At 39.9% G+C, this 20,369-nt stretch overlaps 1 protein-coding gene across 1 annotated transcript in view; it reads right to left on the bottom strand.

Annotated features, from left to right (window-relative positions):
- Window positions 1–20,369, bottom strand: part of cnih3 (cornichon family AMPA receptor auxiliary protein 3) — a 101,341-nt gene that overhangs the window by 4,836 nt on the left and 76,136 nt on the right. The window contains exons 4-5 of the mRNA XM_008284027.1: window positions 13,627–13,739; window positions 5,046–5,189 (exon numbers count right to left, since the gene is read on the bottom strand). Coding sequence (XP_008282249.1) covers window positions 5,046–5,189; window positions 13,627–13,739 — 257 coding nt within the window. The remainder of the gene's footprint in view (window positions 1–5,045; window positions 5,190–13,626; window positions 13,740–20,369) is intronic.

Below are 20,369 nucleotides of genomic sequence, written 5' to 3'. Positions count from 1 at the left end.
GTCATATAATATTGGTTGTTGTAGCGCTATTGGAGGTCAACACCCCACCGGGAACCTTCACCAATGTTGCCTTTCAGCAGCTATTTCTGTTTGCTACCAAATACAAAGGCATCATTGCGGCAAACATTTCAAATTGAACCCAGTTCACTGAAACATACACTTGACTGAACAATGTGATATGAGAGAAAACAGCGAGTGACCATGTTTGCTTCTGCTTCATTAAAAAACATGATGTGTTTCTGTGACCACTGATATTGGTCCAGCAGCTGCATCAGAATAGCCTCAAATGGAGTTTCTGGCTCAGCTGCTCAGCCCCAAAACTGCAGATAATGTTATGTTTACATACTGGACTCTTCATTAAGGATGTGTGGTCATTTAAGTTGAGGCCATCCTGTGCCTGGTTAAACATTTTACATCAAACTCGTGTTCCATTAGCTTTAACATCTGTCTTGTTAATGAGCCAGTGCTAACCTTGAGTGTGAAGGACCAGACATGCTAAGGTCCAGTGTTTTTAGACCACAAGCTGAGGAAACACAGAAAACCTGTATTGATCTTGCAAAGGGAGGGAAGGTGTTTGTTACTGGGGTGCACCACATTCCACACAGCATCCCTGTGACATCGATGACAGGAGGAGAGAGGGAAGAAAGAAGGTGAGAGGTTGGAGGTCAAAGGCTACACTCCGAGGGGGGCTCTGTTAGACAGACGGGGCTTTGTGATCCTCCAGTGTCAGGACAAAGTGCAGCTGAGGAGGCTGAGATAGCACAGAGCTCACCTGAAGCAGAAGATATACTGGGTAGGTGTGAACAAACTAGCCATTGTGTTGACTTTTAATTTGAAAGGTGCATTAACTGTGACTATAATGCACTTTTTGCACAGATTTATCTCAATAAAGAGAAGCCACAGATGAAGCCATTTCAGAAATACATGAACCTGCTCTGGCCCTTTGAGCCTGTGCGTCTGTCCTCCTGCTGCGCCCAGATGGACAAAATCACAATTTACAGAGTAATTGCAGCGGATCATCTGCAGCAGATAAGCTCCACCGAGCAAACCGAAAAAAGGATTTGGAATCACCCGTCGCCCAGGTGTGGAGGCGAAGCGCTCAGGTGGAGCCGGGTTCATCTGCGTCCGTGAGAGCATGCACGATTTCATTATGCGTACGCGGTACACGGGGTTCGGTCTCGGTGGATGCGTGTTTGTGCGGCGGGAAGATTTATTGTGACTGCGTGAAGGAGCTTTAGGTCACAGATGCAGGCATTTGGTTTGTGGGGATCGGTGGATAAAGAAGGGTCGAGAAAACAGACACAAGTTCCGTACAGCAGGTTTCAGGCTGCTTCACTTCCAATTCAACCACGTTCATTGAAACAAGCTTTTATACTGAACATTACTGTTGTATGCAATCAGAGTTCACTTCTTAAACTGGTTATTTGGATGTCTGCATTATTAAAACAAGAATTTCTATGAGCTGAAGTGTGATTTTTGCAGCTTGGGCCATCATTTCAGTGGGCTGATGATGGCATTTTAACATTAGCTTTATTGCTACAGCACTTTAAGTATGCAGTGACAGATTTCAGCCAGAGAGTACAAGGGGCATCGGTTACACTGGAAGAGGAAAAATTCTGCTTTATACTGAAAGGAAACGCATTCAGAGAAATACATTTGGAGGCCACATTTCATATTTATAAATTCTGCATCTTATGATTACTAGAAAAAACTGTGAAATCAGGATTTTTTACTTTATAATCTGAATTAATTCAAGTTTATTTCCTCCTTTGTTTGGAACACTGTTTAACAGACATGAACTTGGATAACTAATATGAGGGCTAATGTTACACCATGGGCCACAACTTGTATTGTTTTAACTCACATAGTTTTACATTTTAGTAAACCAAGTTCATCAAATTAAAAATCTCTCTTTGTTATGTTCTATTTCTAGTACAGACTACTATCACTGTTATACTGAAGAAAATCTGTAAAAATTCTGAAGCAAGTTTGAAACTTCATTTTCCTGTGATTTCACAGTGGATTTATCAGGGTCCTTTTGCAGTGACAATGTAAAAATAATTACACAATTATAACCAAAAAGCAGCTCAAAGTTTAACAACATACCATGTTACTTGCCTGAATTAAGAAAAAAGTAAATTTAGTGATACCGCCACTATGATCTAATTTTATCTTCTTGTAATTTTGAAATGTGGGATTCATTATTAAGGGTAAAACCTCTAAATATAGTTTTCTTTAGTGAATGCAGTGTTTCTGTAACTTTAAAGCCCAAATAAAACTAAGGTGAACATTTCACAAAAAGGCAGACAGTTTTCACATTTGCTGTGTGTTGCTGCTCACTCCTCAGTCAACGTTATGTTGTTTTCACCATCTATCAACTTCTGCAAGCGTGTCCAACAAGCAGTGCAACTATGCACATGTCAGAAAAAATAGACAGGGCGCTTGCTTCATGCTGTATGTATTCATATCTTCACAATGTTTGTACTGTACTCTACACGGTCTGTCTTGTTCTTGTTAAGCAGTTTCATGCGCTCTTAAATAGTTAAACAAAGCAGCTCTTCTAGTTGCTGTCAGGCGGTTAAAATCCTGTTTTCTAGTGTGGACGTGTGGGACGTGTCAGCATAGACATACCCCTCCATTGTATAGAAGTGTGTACACGTCTGTTGTCCACTGATACCATGAAATGGACTAAAGGAACTGTTCTGCTGTGTTACTGGTATCCTAAAATGGTTTGGACTGTTTGAATCCTAAACTTTTGTGCTTTTAAACATATTTCTCTGAAATTTAATTCAGCCACTGCTTGAGATTGATACATTTTGCTTGAAGCACCACTTTTTTTTTCCAGCATTGGACCCTCGAACATGAATTTACAGAAACAAAGGAGCTCATTCAGAAAGGTTTAACCCTGAAACAAAATGATGGCCAGTGAAGAATGGATGTATTTTGCTGTAAAAATCACACCATTTCTAGAATGCTCTCAAATTTGTGAGAAAACAAGTTTAAAAGAAAGATTCTCTTGACCTTGGTGGAATTGAAAGTGAATGCAACCTTCGCCTTGTTCTGTAAAGTACCTCACTGCTGCTGCTGCTGCTGCTGCTGCTGCTGTTGTCAGTGGTCTCAAATACAGCAGATCAGTCCAATATGAGCTAGAGCAGGACGGGATGGAGTGAGATGGAGAAGCAAGATGAGTTAAGATCAAGATGAATGCTCAGTTTACAGCTATAGACACCCAGTGTTCATGACGAAGACACTAGAAGGAGCTTCTTTCTCGCTCGTGATTGGACCCGCGATCTTAACATTAGGCTACACTCTGAGGGTAAAGTTTATGATCATAAGATCCAGTTTTTTTAATGTTTTGGCACATAAACTAGAAGCATAATATATTAATTCTGACCATTTAGTTAAAGGCTCGTATCGGGGACTTGATAAGCTGTTAAAAGAAAAACACCAGGTATGTAAAAGCAAATGATGCAATATAAAGTATACATGTTTTATTTAACAGCATCTCTTATATGTTGAACCCACCAATCGTGACTCCATCTATTGATTGATGTCAGCACCGGTATGACAATGGATGAGATACGTATGACATTAGCTCTTTTTTTCTGTCTTTTTTCCTCAAATTTCTGCCACTGTACCATGCCAGGAGGGAGCATTCTATCATAGCATCATCTTTGTGATATCTAAGAGACATTTTAAAGAGCATTGCTGCTATCAGTGGAAAAGTCTCATCATTTCAGATCTTTTTAAACACTACAGGCTTGTTTGCTCCTGATAGAATTAAATGTCCTCAAATTGCCGAATGTAACCATCACAACAACAAAAATTCATTTAAATAACTCAAAACATCTTTAAAAAATTAAAAAATGAACACTAAATGACACCGTATCTCCTCGACGTATGTTAATAATATCATATAACACCAGATCAGTTGTGAGAAAGTGGCCTATGACCAAAAACACACATCAGGATTTTGTGTAACACCACAAGTCTAACACTTGCTCATGATGTTGCTTTTCTACCTGTGTGGTATTGTTGTGATCAACATCGCTATATAACAAAGAATCTAACACCTAGAACAGCATTTTCTACCAGAACCTTACAGCAATGTTCAATCACAGCATAATCACACACATACAAGAACAACTCCATGTTAAAGTTGCAATCCTTTTAGGGGTTGTCATCGAAGAAATCCTCCTTTGAGCTAATGACTAGTCTTGAAAAAAATCTAACTCTATAATCCATATAGCCACAACAGTTCTGTATTAATAAATAGAGCTGGAAAACTTGTCCAGATCAAGAAACTTTATCAAACACTGACGTGGCCATATGGTTACATATTACTCCTGTGTAAAGCTATTCTGCCTCATGTTGCTACCACAGAATAAAATATCAAAAAATATAAGGATTGTACCTTTAAGTGTTTCCATTGATAAGACCTATTAGAGGGATATTTCCAGGTTCCACACACTGCAGCACCCACATGACACATGGAACAAGAATCCGGAGTGATTAATAACAGCATTTAGACAAGGACAGGAAAAGTTTTAGCAAAAAACATCAGGAAAGGTTAGACACAGTATATAACAGTGCACATAGTATAATCTTTTCTGCAAACCGCCTGCGCGTTAAGGTGGTGCTTGTCAATGAAGTAAAGAATCAAGTTCTCGTAACATCACATGCATTAGCGGTAGTGGGCTAACAGCTAAACATTACAATCCTGACAAACCTGCGGTACGTGTAAAAACATGCATGTGATTGCCAGAGAAATGGTTACTTTATTCAGTGATTTGCACTCACATTACTTCATCAGAGCTGGAAAACCAAACCAAAGTTACATGAACCAGTGAGAGACGTAGGGCTGTGATTAAATGTGTGACTTTCAAACCTGTTTCTGTCCAAAAGCTGGTTTAAGTCAAGACTTTTTTTAGCCTTAGTTCAATGTAATATATTTTTTAACGGTATTGCATCTGTTGTAATCAGATTAATGTAATCTCTTTACATGTAATCTAATTATCACCCCACGCCGCCTGCCCTGCGCTCACCAGTAGAGATAGTAGAAGAAGGAGAGGACGAAGAAGGACAGCTTGCACCAGGCCTCCTTCAGGCAGAACTTGAGTGTGTCGCCATTCATCACGGATGCCGGGTCGTAGAGCAGCTCCTTAGTGTCCGTTGGGGAATGGAAGTACCTGCCACAGGGGGGTAAAGACCACACCACGGGTAGTTGACCCGTTCCAGACCCCGGGGTTGGGGAGGTAGGCGGGGGATATGATGGGAGGAAATGGGGAAGAAGATAGCATGGAGAAAGATGGCATGATGAGTTTGAGGGGACACCATCATGCAGAAGACGTGGGTGAAATAGTAGTTGAACATGTGGGTGGACCTTTTGATAAACCTGATCCCCTGAACAGTGATTTTTAATGGATTAGCAGCTGTTAGTTGGCTGGACAGGCCTGTCAAGCTTCAGACCTGGAAGCATGTTGAGTGAAAGTGCTTAAAGAAAGTTTAATCCATTCTTTAAACTTTTTCTATCTTCTCAGATATTATATGTTTGCATGCTAGCTAGCTTACGACCTTCAGCAATCGTGTTTTAATTACATTAAATAATTACAAAAAGTGAATCATCAGCTTACTATACTATAATGTGGGTCGACAGACAAGATCAGGGGGACAGATCCACTCTATGGCATAGGGTAAAGCTGGTAGCATCCTCAAAGTCTATTCTCATGTTTAAGTGAACCATCTCTTACCTCTGCGTTGCCTGTCCAAGAAAGCATTCGTGCAGTTTGCATCCAAATAGTTATATTAGAACAGAACGTCATCATCAGCATACAGTTTTATTAAAGCTACTTAACTAAAACACTTCTTATCTCGTGTGTGATTCCAACACTTTATCTATTCACTTTATTGACACTTTTTCAGTCCCACAGAGAGCCGAAGTCAGAGCTGTAACTTGCCTGGACTAACTACTCACCTCTTCAGTCAAGCCATGACGCTTAAACCATGAACATCTAGGCGTTATGGGAAATTAGGTTGCAAAAAGAATAATGCTGACAAGATATTTCTTTCAATCTCTACTGTCATTTTTTTTAAACATATGACTCAGAATAAAGCTGTATGTCTAGTTGCTAGCAGAGCTGCTAATGTTGGTGGGGTCTTGAGATTTTCTTAATTCTGGAACAGAACACTGGAGTTGAAATTTAATTTTGCCATTTGCTACACATAACCTAGGAGAAAAGTCCTGCTCTTGAGCAACTTCAAGGGCAATTCTGACAATGTTCTGTCCAAATTTATAAAATGTTTGGCTGAGCAGGTAAGAAAGTCAAATCGAGTATTTTCAGACTGTCACTACAGCCTGTTATTTTTTTTTGTTGTTGTTGTTTTTATAATCGTTTTAGAATGCTGAGGCCACAGATGTGACAAATTATTTCCATGTCTTCATTATGCCTGCTCATCTGAATGCTGACATTTTGCTGACATACAGCCTCTGTCTTTGCCTTTTTGCACAATACTGTGATGCCAGTAGTTGCATATTTAATTTCATATAGCTTGAAATGCTTGAAATAAGATATTGCTGTAAACTACATACGTATGTGCTACAATAGAAAGGGAGGCAAGGATTAGCAAAAAGTCGGTTGGGAAAATATCCCAATAAATTTGACTTATCTTGATGTGCAGGGACACTAAGGTTCCCAACAAGATAAACAAAATATGATTCAATATTTGAATAAATATTCAAATATATTTTCACCCAGGTCTGTTATGCAGGTCTATGAGGTATCAGTGCTGGGGTTATTCAGAGTCTCTCAATCCATTCAGCTCAGTACGTGAATTACAACTCCAAGTGCAGCATATAAAAAGGATTTTTAATAAACGCTGTAATGAATTTTCAATAAAACATGTTCTCCTGTTTCAAATTACATTCATCAATTCAGAAGAGAAAATCCGGCCCACAATCTGCATGCTTTGTTTCTGTACTTTTAGCCCGATCAATATTTGTGAACAAGAACAGCTCTATTTCTTAGAGCTGTGTAAAATGATGATGTGCAATGTCACCAAAATACAAAACCTAGCGGCGATTAATACAAGAGTGGGGCTGGGGAATAGTAGCGATGTTTTACTGGAGCGCTTACATTCCGGTGAGATTTATTTCAGTGGGGTTCGAATTATGACATGGAAAATATGCCATATGGGAAATGAGACATGAAGAGGGAATTGCTGCTGCTGCTGCTGCTTCAAGGAGAGAGCTGTTTATGTACTGATACACAATTACCTCATTGCTATTTTGACAGGGTAAAATTTGCCTTTAATAGACCCCAGCGCTGATACAAAAGAACAAGATTCTGTAACATGGATAACTGTATATGAAGGTAATACAGACCAGCTGCATCAGGATTGTTGGCTTGTCTCTAATTGTGTTTTTCAGGGTTTGATGGTTAATGAAGTCCAACCAGGAAGTGGCCATCATTATGCATGTGGTCTGTCTGGTCATTACCCAGACTAATACATGGTTTAATGCATGTCCATATAATATGCTAATTCATGCACATTGGTCGCTCACAACTGGAAAACTGGTTGTACGTTTTGTAGTCACAGATGAATTTCCAATGTACATTCACTAATTTACATTTCTGTTACTCTATAGATGTCTCATGCATGTATGAAATATTCAACAATGTACTTGAAAATGCATCTTGATGTATTTTGAGTGTCACACAAGGGCTTTGTAATGAGTCACTGAATATAGATCCCATGTACTTCTACAAAAGATACATGCACAGATGTCTGATGGAGAGGTAAACGAGGTTAGCTTACAAGCTACTTTGTACAAATAGGCAATACAAATGACATTATTATTATTATTATTAAAAAAAAAAAAGAAACAAGTAATGACACCATTTGTTACCCTGAGCAAATGTCACAGACAAAACAAGAAGAAAACAGTCATTTGACACACATGTAGAGATGCTGAATGTGGAGAAATCTTTCAAAACACACACGCACACACACACTTTGGGAAGGATTCAGCTGGCAACCGAAGCACTTTAAGTAACTGTAGCTGCACGCTGGCCAGCCTTTCTTGGAATTTTGCTCTGCACCAGCGCATTCACATATTGTGAGATTTTATTTTGGCAAAAACTTGTGTTTTTTAAACACGCAAGGAAATATCCCCAAGATTTGACCAGTTGTCAGTTACATCACTGCAGACTTTATGTAATAGAGGCCTGGCTGTCTCTACTTCATGTCTGAGGGTCAGCGGAGACATCAGACATGACATGAATGCCAAAACAACAGCTGATACGAACCTCAGAGGCCACAAGCCTTTCAAGAAACATGTAGGGGCATCCCAGTACGTACCCTCCTCACCAACTACAGCATCTAAAGCTCAGGACACTCCTGAAGACCAGCTAAAAGACTGGACAGACAACGCATGGAAGTTGTTTTCACCAACCTTCACAGATTCTTTCAGCTTCAACATTCAGGAAGGAGCATAAACCTTCAGTCTTCAGACATCGACACATATACAGTAACAACTAGTCCACCCCAGTTGAACTAAGTTGGTTCCAGCCTGTGTCAACCAGTGTTAAAAGTCAGCAGACAACCTTACATAGTGTGATGTGTATAGATTCGGACCTCCAGTCATCAGATTGCTCATAAGGATTATTTCACACATTTATTAATAGCAGCTCCCATGAGTGACTGTTTGATGTCACTTGAATAAACAGCTGTTTGACAATGCTGACTCAGCTCCAGCTCAGTCAGTCTTTTTCCTAATTCTTTTAGTCTTTCAGGAAGGCAAAGACACGCCACGAGCTGCCAGCTGTTTGGTGCACATCTTGTAAAAATGACTGTTCTCATGGGGTTTGTGGCGTTTTGTACCACTCAAACTTCCAGTCATTTACTGTGTACTGACTGTTTCATTTATGCTCCTTCCAGACCTGGCAAAGACTAAAATCTGTGCTAGTTGTGCCTTAATTTGTGGTTTGTCCTGTCTTTGTAGTTTTCATCTGGTTGTCCGGTGCATCCCAAGCTTAAGTAAATGCACTGGGCAACAACTTTTCGAAGTAGACGACTGCAAATCTTGCAAGAATGTGAACCGTTGTAAGTGGCACTTTGCACTGTTTTGTAGGATTGCTACAGAAGGAACTTTAAGTGACTGAACTGAAGCCAACTTTAGCTAAAACTTGGTCTGATTGCTCATCGTGCCTAAATCATATTCATGATCACATCCCTCACTTTTACCTCATGTTTGCCTGACAAGTCTTCTCTGTCATTGTCTCTAAGATTTCTAACAGTGCTGGAGGTGAATGGGATTTCATTTATGGAGCTATGTTTTATTCCAGAAACAACACGCCACGACTACCACTGTTTTCTAACACCTGTTACATTTGGGTATTACCTAAATGCTTATTTTTCTATTTCCACTCTTTCTAATTCCCCTTGTCCATAGCTCATTCCTATTTTCTTTTTCACACCTTTACTATTTATATCATACTGTATAACATCCATACAAAAATACTGGATTTCAACAAACTCAGGACCAAACCGTAATTCTCAAGTTTCTCGGTTGAATCTGGCTCTGAGCTGTCACCTCTACCCATCCCCACGATGAGTCCCGTCAGTCAGCACTGCATACTAACTATCAAATGTCAAACAAGCAAACAGTCAGTGACAAAACTCCAAGTCAAGTCCTTCTTTGACCTAAATTTGTTGATATTTGTTGACAAAATATGCTAAACAAGCTACGAGCAGTCCCAGCTTACAACATGCTCATGGATGTACAGACACCATCCAGTAAATTACTTGACACTGAAAAAAAAACTGTGAAACCTGAAGCATCTTGTGCAAGTTCTAAACTCAAGTTAAGGAACATTGTTTTTGATTCAGACTGGATTTATGGACAGACATCAAAGTTAATGATGATGTCCAGGGGGAAGTAAGTTGCACAAAGTCTTAAAAAGGAGAAGCAGGAAGAACTAATTTAGTGACTAATAGCTCCACAGCTGTAGGGGATAATCGATCTATCTGAAAACTTTAAAGTACATGATAGGCCAATTCATGGTTTCCACGTTTCCTTGTGGTGACCGATGCAAACTTTAAACATGGTGACATTCATATTACTTCACACAAACTACAGGTACATGCTGGTCTGCAGTGCAGTTGGTCACATTGCCCTTTGAAAACAGAAAACATGGGGCTCCTGTGGATGTTGCTGAAAGGCTGGCTGGGACTTCATGCTTTTTATGTGATACAGCAGCTAGTTATAGACTGGGCTGTAACACCGTGTCCTTGTGATTATTTCTGAGGTGTATGGAGCGCTATTGAATAGACTACAGCTGGAGTTTGTTACCTTCCTGTCCCATGCACAATAAGAAGCACACCTTTCCTGGAGTATTTAGACGTTTGTGCTGTGGCTGAGCACCACTGATGGCAAGTATGTGCAAATAAATCACTGCAAAAGTCCAGAAGTGACGACTTTGATTACAACACTTCCAATGATGAATTGTAAAGGTGTAAATAATGGAGGGTCTCCTCCTGCAGCCTCTCTTCATAACAAGCATTTGGTTTGAGCACAGTTTGGTTTCCTGGTGCACGCAAAGTCAGTGCAATTCCTTCAGTCTGCACAGCCACACATTTTTTGGCTGCAGGCAGACATCCACAGAAGTGTCAGTGTGGACACTTGCAGACTTGGGAAGATGACAATGTTTGTACCATGTGAACCCTTGTAGAAATATGGATGTTGGACGCATAAATTGGCCTTAATTCTCATTTTCCCTATCACAGATCCTGAATGAGATCTAAAAAAAAAACCCCACAAACTAGTTAAAAATATCAAAGACATTGTGCTTCAAATACCAAAATATAGCACATCAAGTAAGTAAAAAAAATAATTTAATTTGGGTAAACAAATCTTATAAAGCTAAATGTCTTCATTCACCTCAAGTTTATGAAGATCTCAAAAAACCATTGCGATTTACGCCTAATGAGTCCGTAATGACAAAGTCGTGGCCTGCCTGGTTGGAGAATCATCCTTGTAGCTGACACAAATCGCTCAAACTCAGCTGCCTTAGTGTGAATTTTTCAAGCAGAGGTGTCAATCTTACATCTCAAAGGAGACTTCCCGTCAACATCTGTAAACTCCGCACAGCATCACATGGACACCGAGAAGGTATACATGCACCGACACACATGCACAGCCAGCTATCCTCCCTCTCCAGCTCTCCTCTGAATCACCTTGTCAATATTAGATCTCTCAGCCATCACTCACTGACTTTCTCTCCTGCCTCCTGCTACTCCCTGCTTCGTTTTCCAGCCTCCTCTGTCTCCGTCTTACGCTCCCTTCCTTTCCTTGTCCTCTCATCTCTCAGCTGCAGCATCTGTAGCCGGTAGGCATCTGGCACAGTCTCCAGTTAATGAGACAGCAAGATGTTTTTCTCTCCTCTTCCTCTCCTCCCCTCTTCGACTCGAACTTCAACCAGCTGAGCACATGAGCTTGAACCAATCAGGCTGCCAGCAGTCCACATCTAACCCAGCGAGCAGCGGGGAGGGAACAGCAACAAAGACAACAACAGACAAAAAAAAAAAAGGAGCAGCAAAGGAAATCTGAAGATCACTGAGTGGTGACCCATTTTTCAGACGCTGCCTTTCGGAGATTGGAGAAGTGTTAGAACACTGATATACTTGCTTTAACCACGAGTTTCCGTCAGAGCTTTGGATGTTCTCAGAAATGCATCAGGATGTGCAGTAAGGTCAGCAGAAGACTCTAGACATGCAAGCTTTGAATAGAAACCAAAGCAGCTTATCTCTTCTGTCACTTTTTCTGCAGTGCTCCTAAATAATAAATCTCCTAATATTCCTTTTTTTTTTTTAGACAAATTCCATAAACCAGCGATAAAATGTTCCTTCTAACAAGTATTGTGTGTATCTATGCCTCTTATTCCTCTGGCTCACAGCTGCCAAAAACTATTCCAAACACATCAGTGAGCCAAACTTTTGCACTGGGTGACATGTTGCTTCATTACCACGAACACATTGTAGCTTATTTTGGCTCAACCATCCGGCCGCAGTAACTCTTCATCAGTGCACCAAATATGTATTAATCCACTGCTGAGAATTGTCCTCAACAAATGCACCATTTACTCCAGTCAGTAACATTTGTTTAAATTACAGTGGCCACCTGCTTAAGTGTCTTTTAAAGTGGAATTATACACCCACCGAGCACTTTATTAGGAACACCTGTGCTTTCTAATGCAATCCAATACATGAGTTGTGCTAGAAATTCTACTTTTACAAAGCTTTTACTGTTTTGGTTGTCAGTGGTGTCATGATTCTGGGTTGTAATTGATGGTGGCCTTCTAACGATGAACCTTAACTGTCAACTAAACATCAAGTAACACCAAACCTAAATTTTAAGGACTGTGTTCAACACCTGTGGTCATTAAATGCAGTGTTGGTCAATTCCTCAATTCCTTGTGACCTTCCCACAGGCAGAATTTCCACTAAAGAAGAAAAATGAGGCTGGGTAACTGATGTCATCTTTCCTCTTCCTTTTTAATATTGCAAGCTGATATCAAAGCATCTCTGAATATTTTTCTTTTGCTACAGTGGTCTAGATGATAAGATCTGAGTTCATAAAAAAATGGGCCCTGGGTGTCGCCTCTTAGGTTACAAAACCTCAGTTGTTGGGGGTGTATAGAGCCAGAGAGGATTCTATATCCAATCAGTAAAGGATAAGATGTTAAAGGACAGAATTCTTTAACACTAAAAATGATATAAAGTAGCATTATTACATTATGATTAAAAAGCTTTAGCAGCATTTCTGTTTTTTGTCTGATGTTGATTTTATTACAGAAAGCACAATAATCACTTTATCATAGAAGGGCTCCCAGTTATTTTGTCTCATCGAAGCATATTTAAAGGAATCTCTGACTGTGTGTGTTTGTGTGTCTGTTCTTTGCATGTCTCGACAACCACAAGTCAGATCTGCTTCAACATTGGCGGGTGTTTTGCTGCGGACCTGACAAAATGCAGTTTGAAGCAGATTGAAAGAATGGTGGACGTTTTGGGGGTTTTTATGGGGTCCTTGCCTTGGGCTTCCAGCCTGTCGCTGGAACCCATGCGGGTGTAGAACCTGTGACTAGGCAGCAATATCAAAGGAAAGTGTGACATCTCAGGCAAGATTCTAATGTCTGTCTAGTGACAGTATGACTAGTTTTTATAAAGGCTTAGTAATTTCTTTAAACGGTCAGTTGCTGCAGTTTCTGGAAAAGTATTGTTCAAACAGCAGAAAATACCACATCTGTTTGGTACTATTTCCAGCTGAAGAGTCACACCAGTACGTTGGTCTAGTGAGTATTTACAGCAGCAGGATTGACTGCAAATAAATGTGTCCTTTCGGTGGCATTAGGGAATAAGAGATCAGGCTACTTGTACAGTAAATGTTAGAAGGAAGAAGTGATTGGTTTCATTTTTTTTTTATTAGAAATAATAAGAAAAATGCTGAATATCACCAGCCTTCTAAATATCAGAACCCAAACCAAAAAGATGCCATACAAGAAATGAGGACATAAATTTAATAGCACACACTCACTCATACATACAAAGTACGATGGATTGTATAGTTACCTCCACGTGTTGTAAAAGAGCAGGGGGATGTTGAGGCCCACAGTCAGCCACTCCTGGGCACATAGGAACATGATGCAGAACAGTCCATGGATGGAGTATTCTGGCAGCACCAACTGCATGACAGAGAAACAGCAGACTGTCAGATGATTAAGAACTTCAACGTCAGCTCGTGTCAGCAGCTCGAGCTTTTCTCCATCCACTTCTTTACTGCACTCCTGTGCATCGTTTCTACCTAATGCACACATGCACGAGTGGTATTCGCTTTAATACAAGAACCTAATGAATGAACAATGACTATATTAAACTAAAGTAAAGGGCAGTTGGTTAGCAGATGCCACATTATCATTTTAATGCCCACCAGTGCAGGAAAACACCTCAAGCATCATCATTAGCATTCAAATCCGTAGCCTAGCCTATATTTAACCACTGCAAATCTGTCTATCTGCATGCATTCCAAATGGCTAAATGCCCCCATCCAGATTATGGAAGGCTTAGCTTCACAATGGACAGCGCACACTGATGGCACGGCTCCATCGGTAACATAATAACTGGAGGGCTTGGCCCTCTGAATTCAGGAAGCAACACAACCTTCTGGCAAACAGTGAGGGTGAGGATATGAGTGAGTGTTTAGCCACCGACCTCTTTAAGCAACAACTCTCGTTTTTGTTTTCAACAATGCAAAGTTGAGGGAAGAGAAAAGTAGCTTATATTGGTAGAGTTTTATAATAATCCAGAACAGAAAGTTTGAATTTATTATGGCAGCTAACGTTTTGGCCAACATACAACCGCACAACATGTTGCAAAAGAAGGCTTAGATTTACAGCCAACTGAAATTCACTTTGAAGGATACAAATGTCTCCACAAGCAACTATCTCTCATTTAGAACTTAAAGAGCCACAAGCAGAATCACTTTAAAGGACGTAAATGCCCCCTACAGCAAGCACGACTCGCTTAGAACCTGAAACCTCAGTAGGCAGAAATCTGGAAAAGGTAAAGTAATCCCCTCCTCCCCTTTCTGCCCTCAGCGTTTCCCATCAAGATGAGCCAAACCATATGCACAAGACTCAAGCACACAAAAATAACTTAAACTCGACATTCACTTGAGGCTTGACACAAGATTCAAACCCGGGTCTCTGTTCAACCCACTGCTCCACCACATCCTACCTGTCTTCACACATGTCACCTGAGCCCAGTGAGAAGACTTGGTACTGCCCCAAATCTTTCTTTTTTTTTTGCTTACCTTTGGTGAAGACTGAAAACAGAGACAAGGAGAGATCCAGTTTTCTTTAAGACCACTTCAGATACAAAACAGATACAAACACTTAAAGGCTAATATGTGATCTTTGAATGATTATGCAATTTTCAAGAGTGAATTTTCTTTCAGTGCTGCAGCAGCAATCACATACAAGCGAAACACTGCCTTAAAAATACATATTCAAAGGCTTAAAATCTACTGCACTATATAAAAGAATAAAAAATGATTAAAAAAAAGATTTAGAATAAGATAAGGTAAAAGTCTCACTGGGCATTTTAAAGTTTAAAGTCACTCAGAAAAATAAATAAAAGGAACCAACTCAGAACTGACTCAGAAGTGTCTTACTATTGCAGGAAAAGTGAATATGACAGTGTGACTGTAATGCAAATTATAAACATACTTTATGCAGCAATAATAGAGTTGTAGTGACTTGGGGACACAATCAAAAATAAAGTGACATCAGCAAACAGCTGCCTGTCCAGCCGACATAAAGCAACATGAGCATTTGTTCTTTTTGCATCCACCTCATAAATGACGGAGCAGAAGGCTGTATAGTCAGGTTCTGATGGACTTATGCACTCACTCATTTAAGCAGCAGTTACAGTAATGAACACCAGCATGTTGATAATATGTAAGCTGTATTTTGTATAGTATATATGTCTGTGTATGTGCTTCAGTTATGTGCTCTTTATATTCTAGATGATTCTTTCTTGCTTAAGGATTCTAGAAAAGTAGAATTTCAACTTGTTATCATTATGAAGCTAGTAACGGAAATCATGCATACAGGAAAAAGACCTGACAGCGAGAAGAAAGTGAGATAGAGAAACTCTGGATCAGTCTTTTTTCCACTTCCACAGCAAAAGCATTGGAAAGATTGGCTGCTCATTGTCATTCAAAATACTGCAACTGTGTAAAAATGTATGACATCATATAGGAAGTATTTTCCATTTCTTCACTGATTCTTATTCACTGTTAGGACTTTTTTCTCAGCTGTCCCCTGTAGCCTAAACACACTCCAGAAAGCTTTCACAAATAGTGCTGTGATCCGTTTAACTCTACGCCAACAGTGACTTGGACGGAGAAAGAGATTCCTTCTTGAACCTTTTCTTTGATACGACATCATACGTATGTCTAGAGGTACACTAGATGTAAATTTGAGAAATGCATAGAACGAACCAGTCCGAATAAGGAAATCTCCCAGGCAGTTGTAAAAAGAACATATAGTATAATGTGTACTTATTCTGAAGTCGTGCATCTGACATTTTTCTGTTTTTAGTCACAGGACTGTAGCACATTTAATATGAACCTTTGCTTTGGTAAATAACTTCAGAATCTCTTTCATTTATGCAGCCACATAGAGTCAGAGCAGACCTTTGTGCAGTCAACAGACAAGAGTTAAAAAGCTCCACACTTGCACATTCATCTTATGATATAAAATCCATAGTTCATCCCATATGAATCAAGAAGGAAAAGACTCCCCATCCCAAACCTTATAGAACTGACTATAAACGCTGTCACTGCTAATTCCTCATTGTCCCATTTTCAGTTTCTCTCTTTTCCATCCATTTTTCTGTTCTTTCCTTTTCCCTCCTCTGCTCCTTTCCCACATTGAACATAGAGCCACCTCATGCATCATTCATGCAGAAATATTGGATTGTGCATGGTGCAATAGTGGCTCAGCAAACTGAGGAGCAAATTTAAATTCTCGTTTATTTTTTGTTTTTTTGGATTTGTGTCTGGCTCCTGGGTCGATGATTCACATTCATGGTTCCTGTCACTCAGTGCTGCTTACCGTCTCTAAAATGTGACCAAGCAAAATGTGAAAAACTGCAACTTAGTGGACTTTATTGGTGATTTCAAACAAATAAGTCCCAACCATTATAAACAACCAAAAAAGAAAGAAAAAAGAAATCATCCCAGCAGGCAACTAAAAGTTAAAAAAATGTTCTACAAGTTGTTACAGGGAAGGAAACAGATCAGGTCCCCATTTAAATTAGCAGGAGTTATGTCATTTATAAATATCCACCGTTTCGTAATTGGGTGAATTTAAACACCAACACACCAAATAAGTGTTTCTTTTCTTCTAAGAATATCAGGCCTGGCAAGCATGATGGATAGATTTTGGGTTCTCTTCAAGGTAAACAGAGGTAGACTTGTAGAAACATGATTTAAAGGGTTGTGAGACTGTTTCTTTAGGGTTTTATGGGATTGTCTTGTCAATTTCTACTTTGATTACTCACTTTAATCAAATCCTCTATTCCATGAGCTGACTAACTTTTTCAGTGATAGTCAGTGATCAAGCAGTGTTTTTCTATTTGTGTCAGAGAGTGAAGGAAAAGAAATTAGTGTATATGTATAATAATCGGTGTCAAAACAAGTCTATCTTGTGAAGGAGCTGAATCCAAAAATCTGTAACTAGTTTTTATGTCTTCCAAAAGACGTGCAGTGCTGTCATCTGCTCCTACTGAAATTCCTTCAATTATTCTATTCAGAAAAGTCCAACATTTGGAGCCCAAATGTCCCCTCTTGCTCATATACAGAGCAGTTGGGTGGACGTAACACCCAGATCTGGACAGACAAAGAACAGAGCACCCATTACAAAGGCTCAGTTTAATCAAAAGAAAGCAAAGATTTTTCGTTACTGAACATTCTCGAGGAGTCGAGTTGTGGATTTTTAAAAGGCCATGTGGGTGAATGCAGACAGGTGGCAAATTAAAGGATAAATTTGGACCCTTCATCCCTACAGTAAGGGGTTCTGATGGTTCTGGTATGCTGTGGGGAGCTTTTGGTGTCAATCCACTTGGGTGACTGCAAATCAGTACACAGTTGTTCTATGTGATCACCTTCACTCTGTGCTGAATCATTTCTATTGTGATGGTCACTGAATGGCTTCAAAACGGAAAAAGAAATTATGCAAACCATACGCTGTGGCTTTCACAGTCACCACAGCTCAACTCAGTGAACACCTATTTGGACTAACGGTGTTCTCCAACACCATCATTAAAACACCACATGATCTTTTCAGAGCGTGGTGTTCAATCACTGTTGTAGAGTTCCACATACTTGCAGAATAAAAGCCAATGTTCTTGGAAGCAGTTCTGGCAGCATCTATTGGTCCAACACCTCCTTAAGACACATCATGTCGGTTTTACCTGTAATTTGTCTGTATTTGTTGTCTTCTGTTTAAACCGGTATAAGGAAAGGTGATCACGAACATTTTAAAAATACAATGTAATCATTTCTTTATATTGTTTAAAAGCTCTTCTTAAAATGGTCTTTTCCTATTTAGGGTATGATGTTTACACGAAACGTGACAAACCTGGTTGGTTGTGTTGCCTGAGATGACTAGAATGCTGTCCTCATTTCTGATCATCTTCTCAGCCACTTGTTTCTGCAAAGAACTGAATGGAAATCAGTCGAGGATAAACCCACTGTGGTTTCTGGCTGCTTACTCGCAGCTTTATTTACCAATCTGCCAGATTTAGCTTCTCCATCTGATCACTTTTAATGGAAAATGAAAGCTCATGTTCTGCATTACTGAATTCAGAATTGCATTTCCGTCACCATCATCAAATTAGTTATTGTGTTTAATTTGAACTAACCGCTGTGTAACTTCAGCTGACGGCACACCTGCACACGGATCAGAAATCTGACATTTACAGACGACAGTATCATGATTTCTCTTCTCAAAACTGAGACATGATGATTGTATTCTAAAGCACAGATACTTTTGGGAAAACTTACAATATCCAATTTTTGGGCAGATGACTCACTTGTGTATGCGTTTGGCTCCTCTTCAGCTAAAGTTGTGTCTAATTACAATTTGCTTTCAAAATTTTTAGACATCTCTGCATAAACTAACACTTCAACTAAAGGACAAAACAAAACACTGATAATTTAAAAAATGCTGATTTATTCTTATGCTGCTCATTTTACCTTAAAACAACCTGAAAACAAGATTTCTGATTCATCACTAACTGAAAAAGTTGGCCTGCTCTCACTCGCAACACAAAGAAAACTGCTTTCTATCATTTTTATTTATAAAGGTCTCCTGTGAAAGCTGCTTCGGTGTATGGGGTCTCCTCTCTCATTTAAAATCACTGCTCAGCAGGGCAGATCTCAGAACTGTTTAAGTCTTGTTATCCCTCGGGTAAATGCTGAACTTCGGAGGACTGCCTTACACTCCTGCACACTTTGTAAAGGGAATGAGTTGCAGAGCACTTCACTTGAACGTCTCATCCCTCTGGCCAATCTTAAACTTTCAACTTTGATTATTTATTCATGCTTTGCTTTTGTTATATCTATATATTCTCATGTATTTGCCTTTGGTGTTATGTCTCTTGATTCCAGTGAGATTACCTGAATAAATGAAGATTATACATATTAGTCTGCATGTAAACACGACATAGGTTTAAATATTGAAATATCAGCCATGAGTTGGAGCAATAAGTACATAAAAATCTAAATTTGTGAAAGCATCCCCGCTGTTGAATTCTTTGGCTTTCCACCCCAAAGCACCAAATGCATGCTACCTCCTAATGACTGGCAGCGCTGCAGATGATCACTTTATATCAGACTAAACACATGTATAATATTTGGCTACCACAAGCGATGGCACGGAACCAACCCAGCCTGGCTCGCCAACCTACGCGGGCCTTCAGCCAGTCGGATTGCGTGGCTGAAACTGCTTGCCACGCGAATCCAGGCGAACACCTGAATAACCCAAATGTCGTCGTCCACTGAAACTTGCAGCAGCTTTTCAACGCTGTAGTTAATGTAATTCACTAAGAAAGCCACTTCACTTCTCATGTATATTTAACGGCATACAGGGCGACGCATTACGGTGCCATTCTGGACCGCCTGGCCTTGAACATTACTATGTACGCTGCCGTAAAGAGGCAGTGTTCAGGATGTATTATTCAGATGGGTACATGCCTCCTAATAACACAAAACACATTTTCGCTCAATAGCTCTTCAACAGCAGGAGGCCAGAAAACTGCTGCAAAGACAAAACCTAAATATATCCATTTGTTTTCCCGCATACAGCTGAGAAGCAGCGCACACATCGCACACACCAGTGCAGAATGCATGCGCTACATGGGCGAGCACAAAGCCAAAACCTTATTAAAATACAAACAGTGACACGGAGGCCCGACAGTCGCCCTCTTGTTCAGATCCCTAATTCATGTCGGCTGACAGCATCCACATGAAGGTGCAAACACGATCCGTCAATCCAACAACCGTGCGGCGCTAAGAAGCACATAAAACTTTTGTGAGGGCAACGTAAGAATCTGATGGGAAGAAAACAACCTCAAGTCCTCAAGTGGCCTTATTAAAAAAGTAGAACAACAGCATTTTTTTTTTCAATCTCCCAAAGAGCTGTCATTCAGGAAATGACCCTTGCATGTATAATAAAACCCAACTGAACAGTACTGACCAAGTTACTGTTTTTTTTTTTTTTGACAAATGGATGACTGCTGGAGGGAAG

Source organism: Stegastes partitus, unplaced genomic scaffold, assembly GCF_000690725.1.
Source record: "Stegastes partitus isolate 25-593 unplaced genomic scaffold, Stegastes_partitus-1.0.2 Scaffold339, whole genome shotgun sequence".
In the NCBI taxonomy this organism is placed as follows: Eukaryota; Metazoa; Chordata; class Actinopteri; family Pomacentridae; genus Stegastes; species Stegastes partitus.
This window is presented reverse-complemented; position numbering and strand designations above follow the sequence as displayed.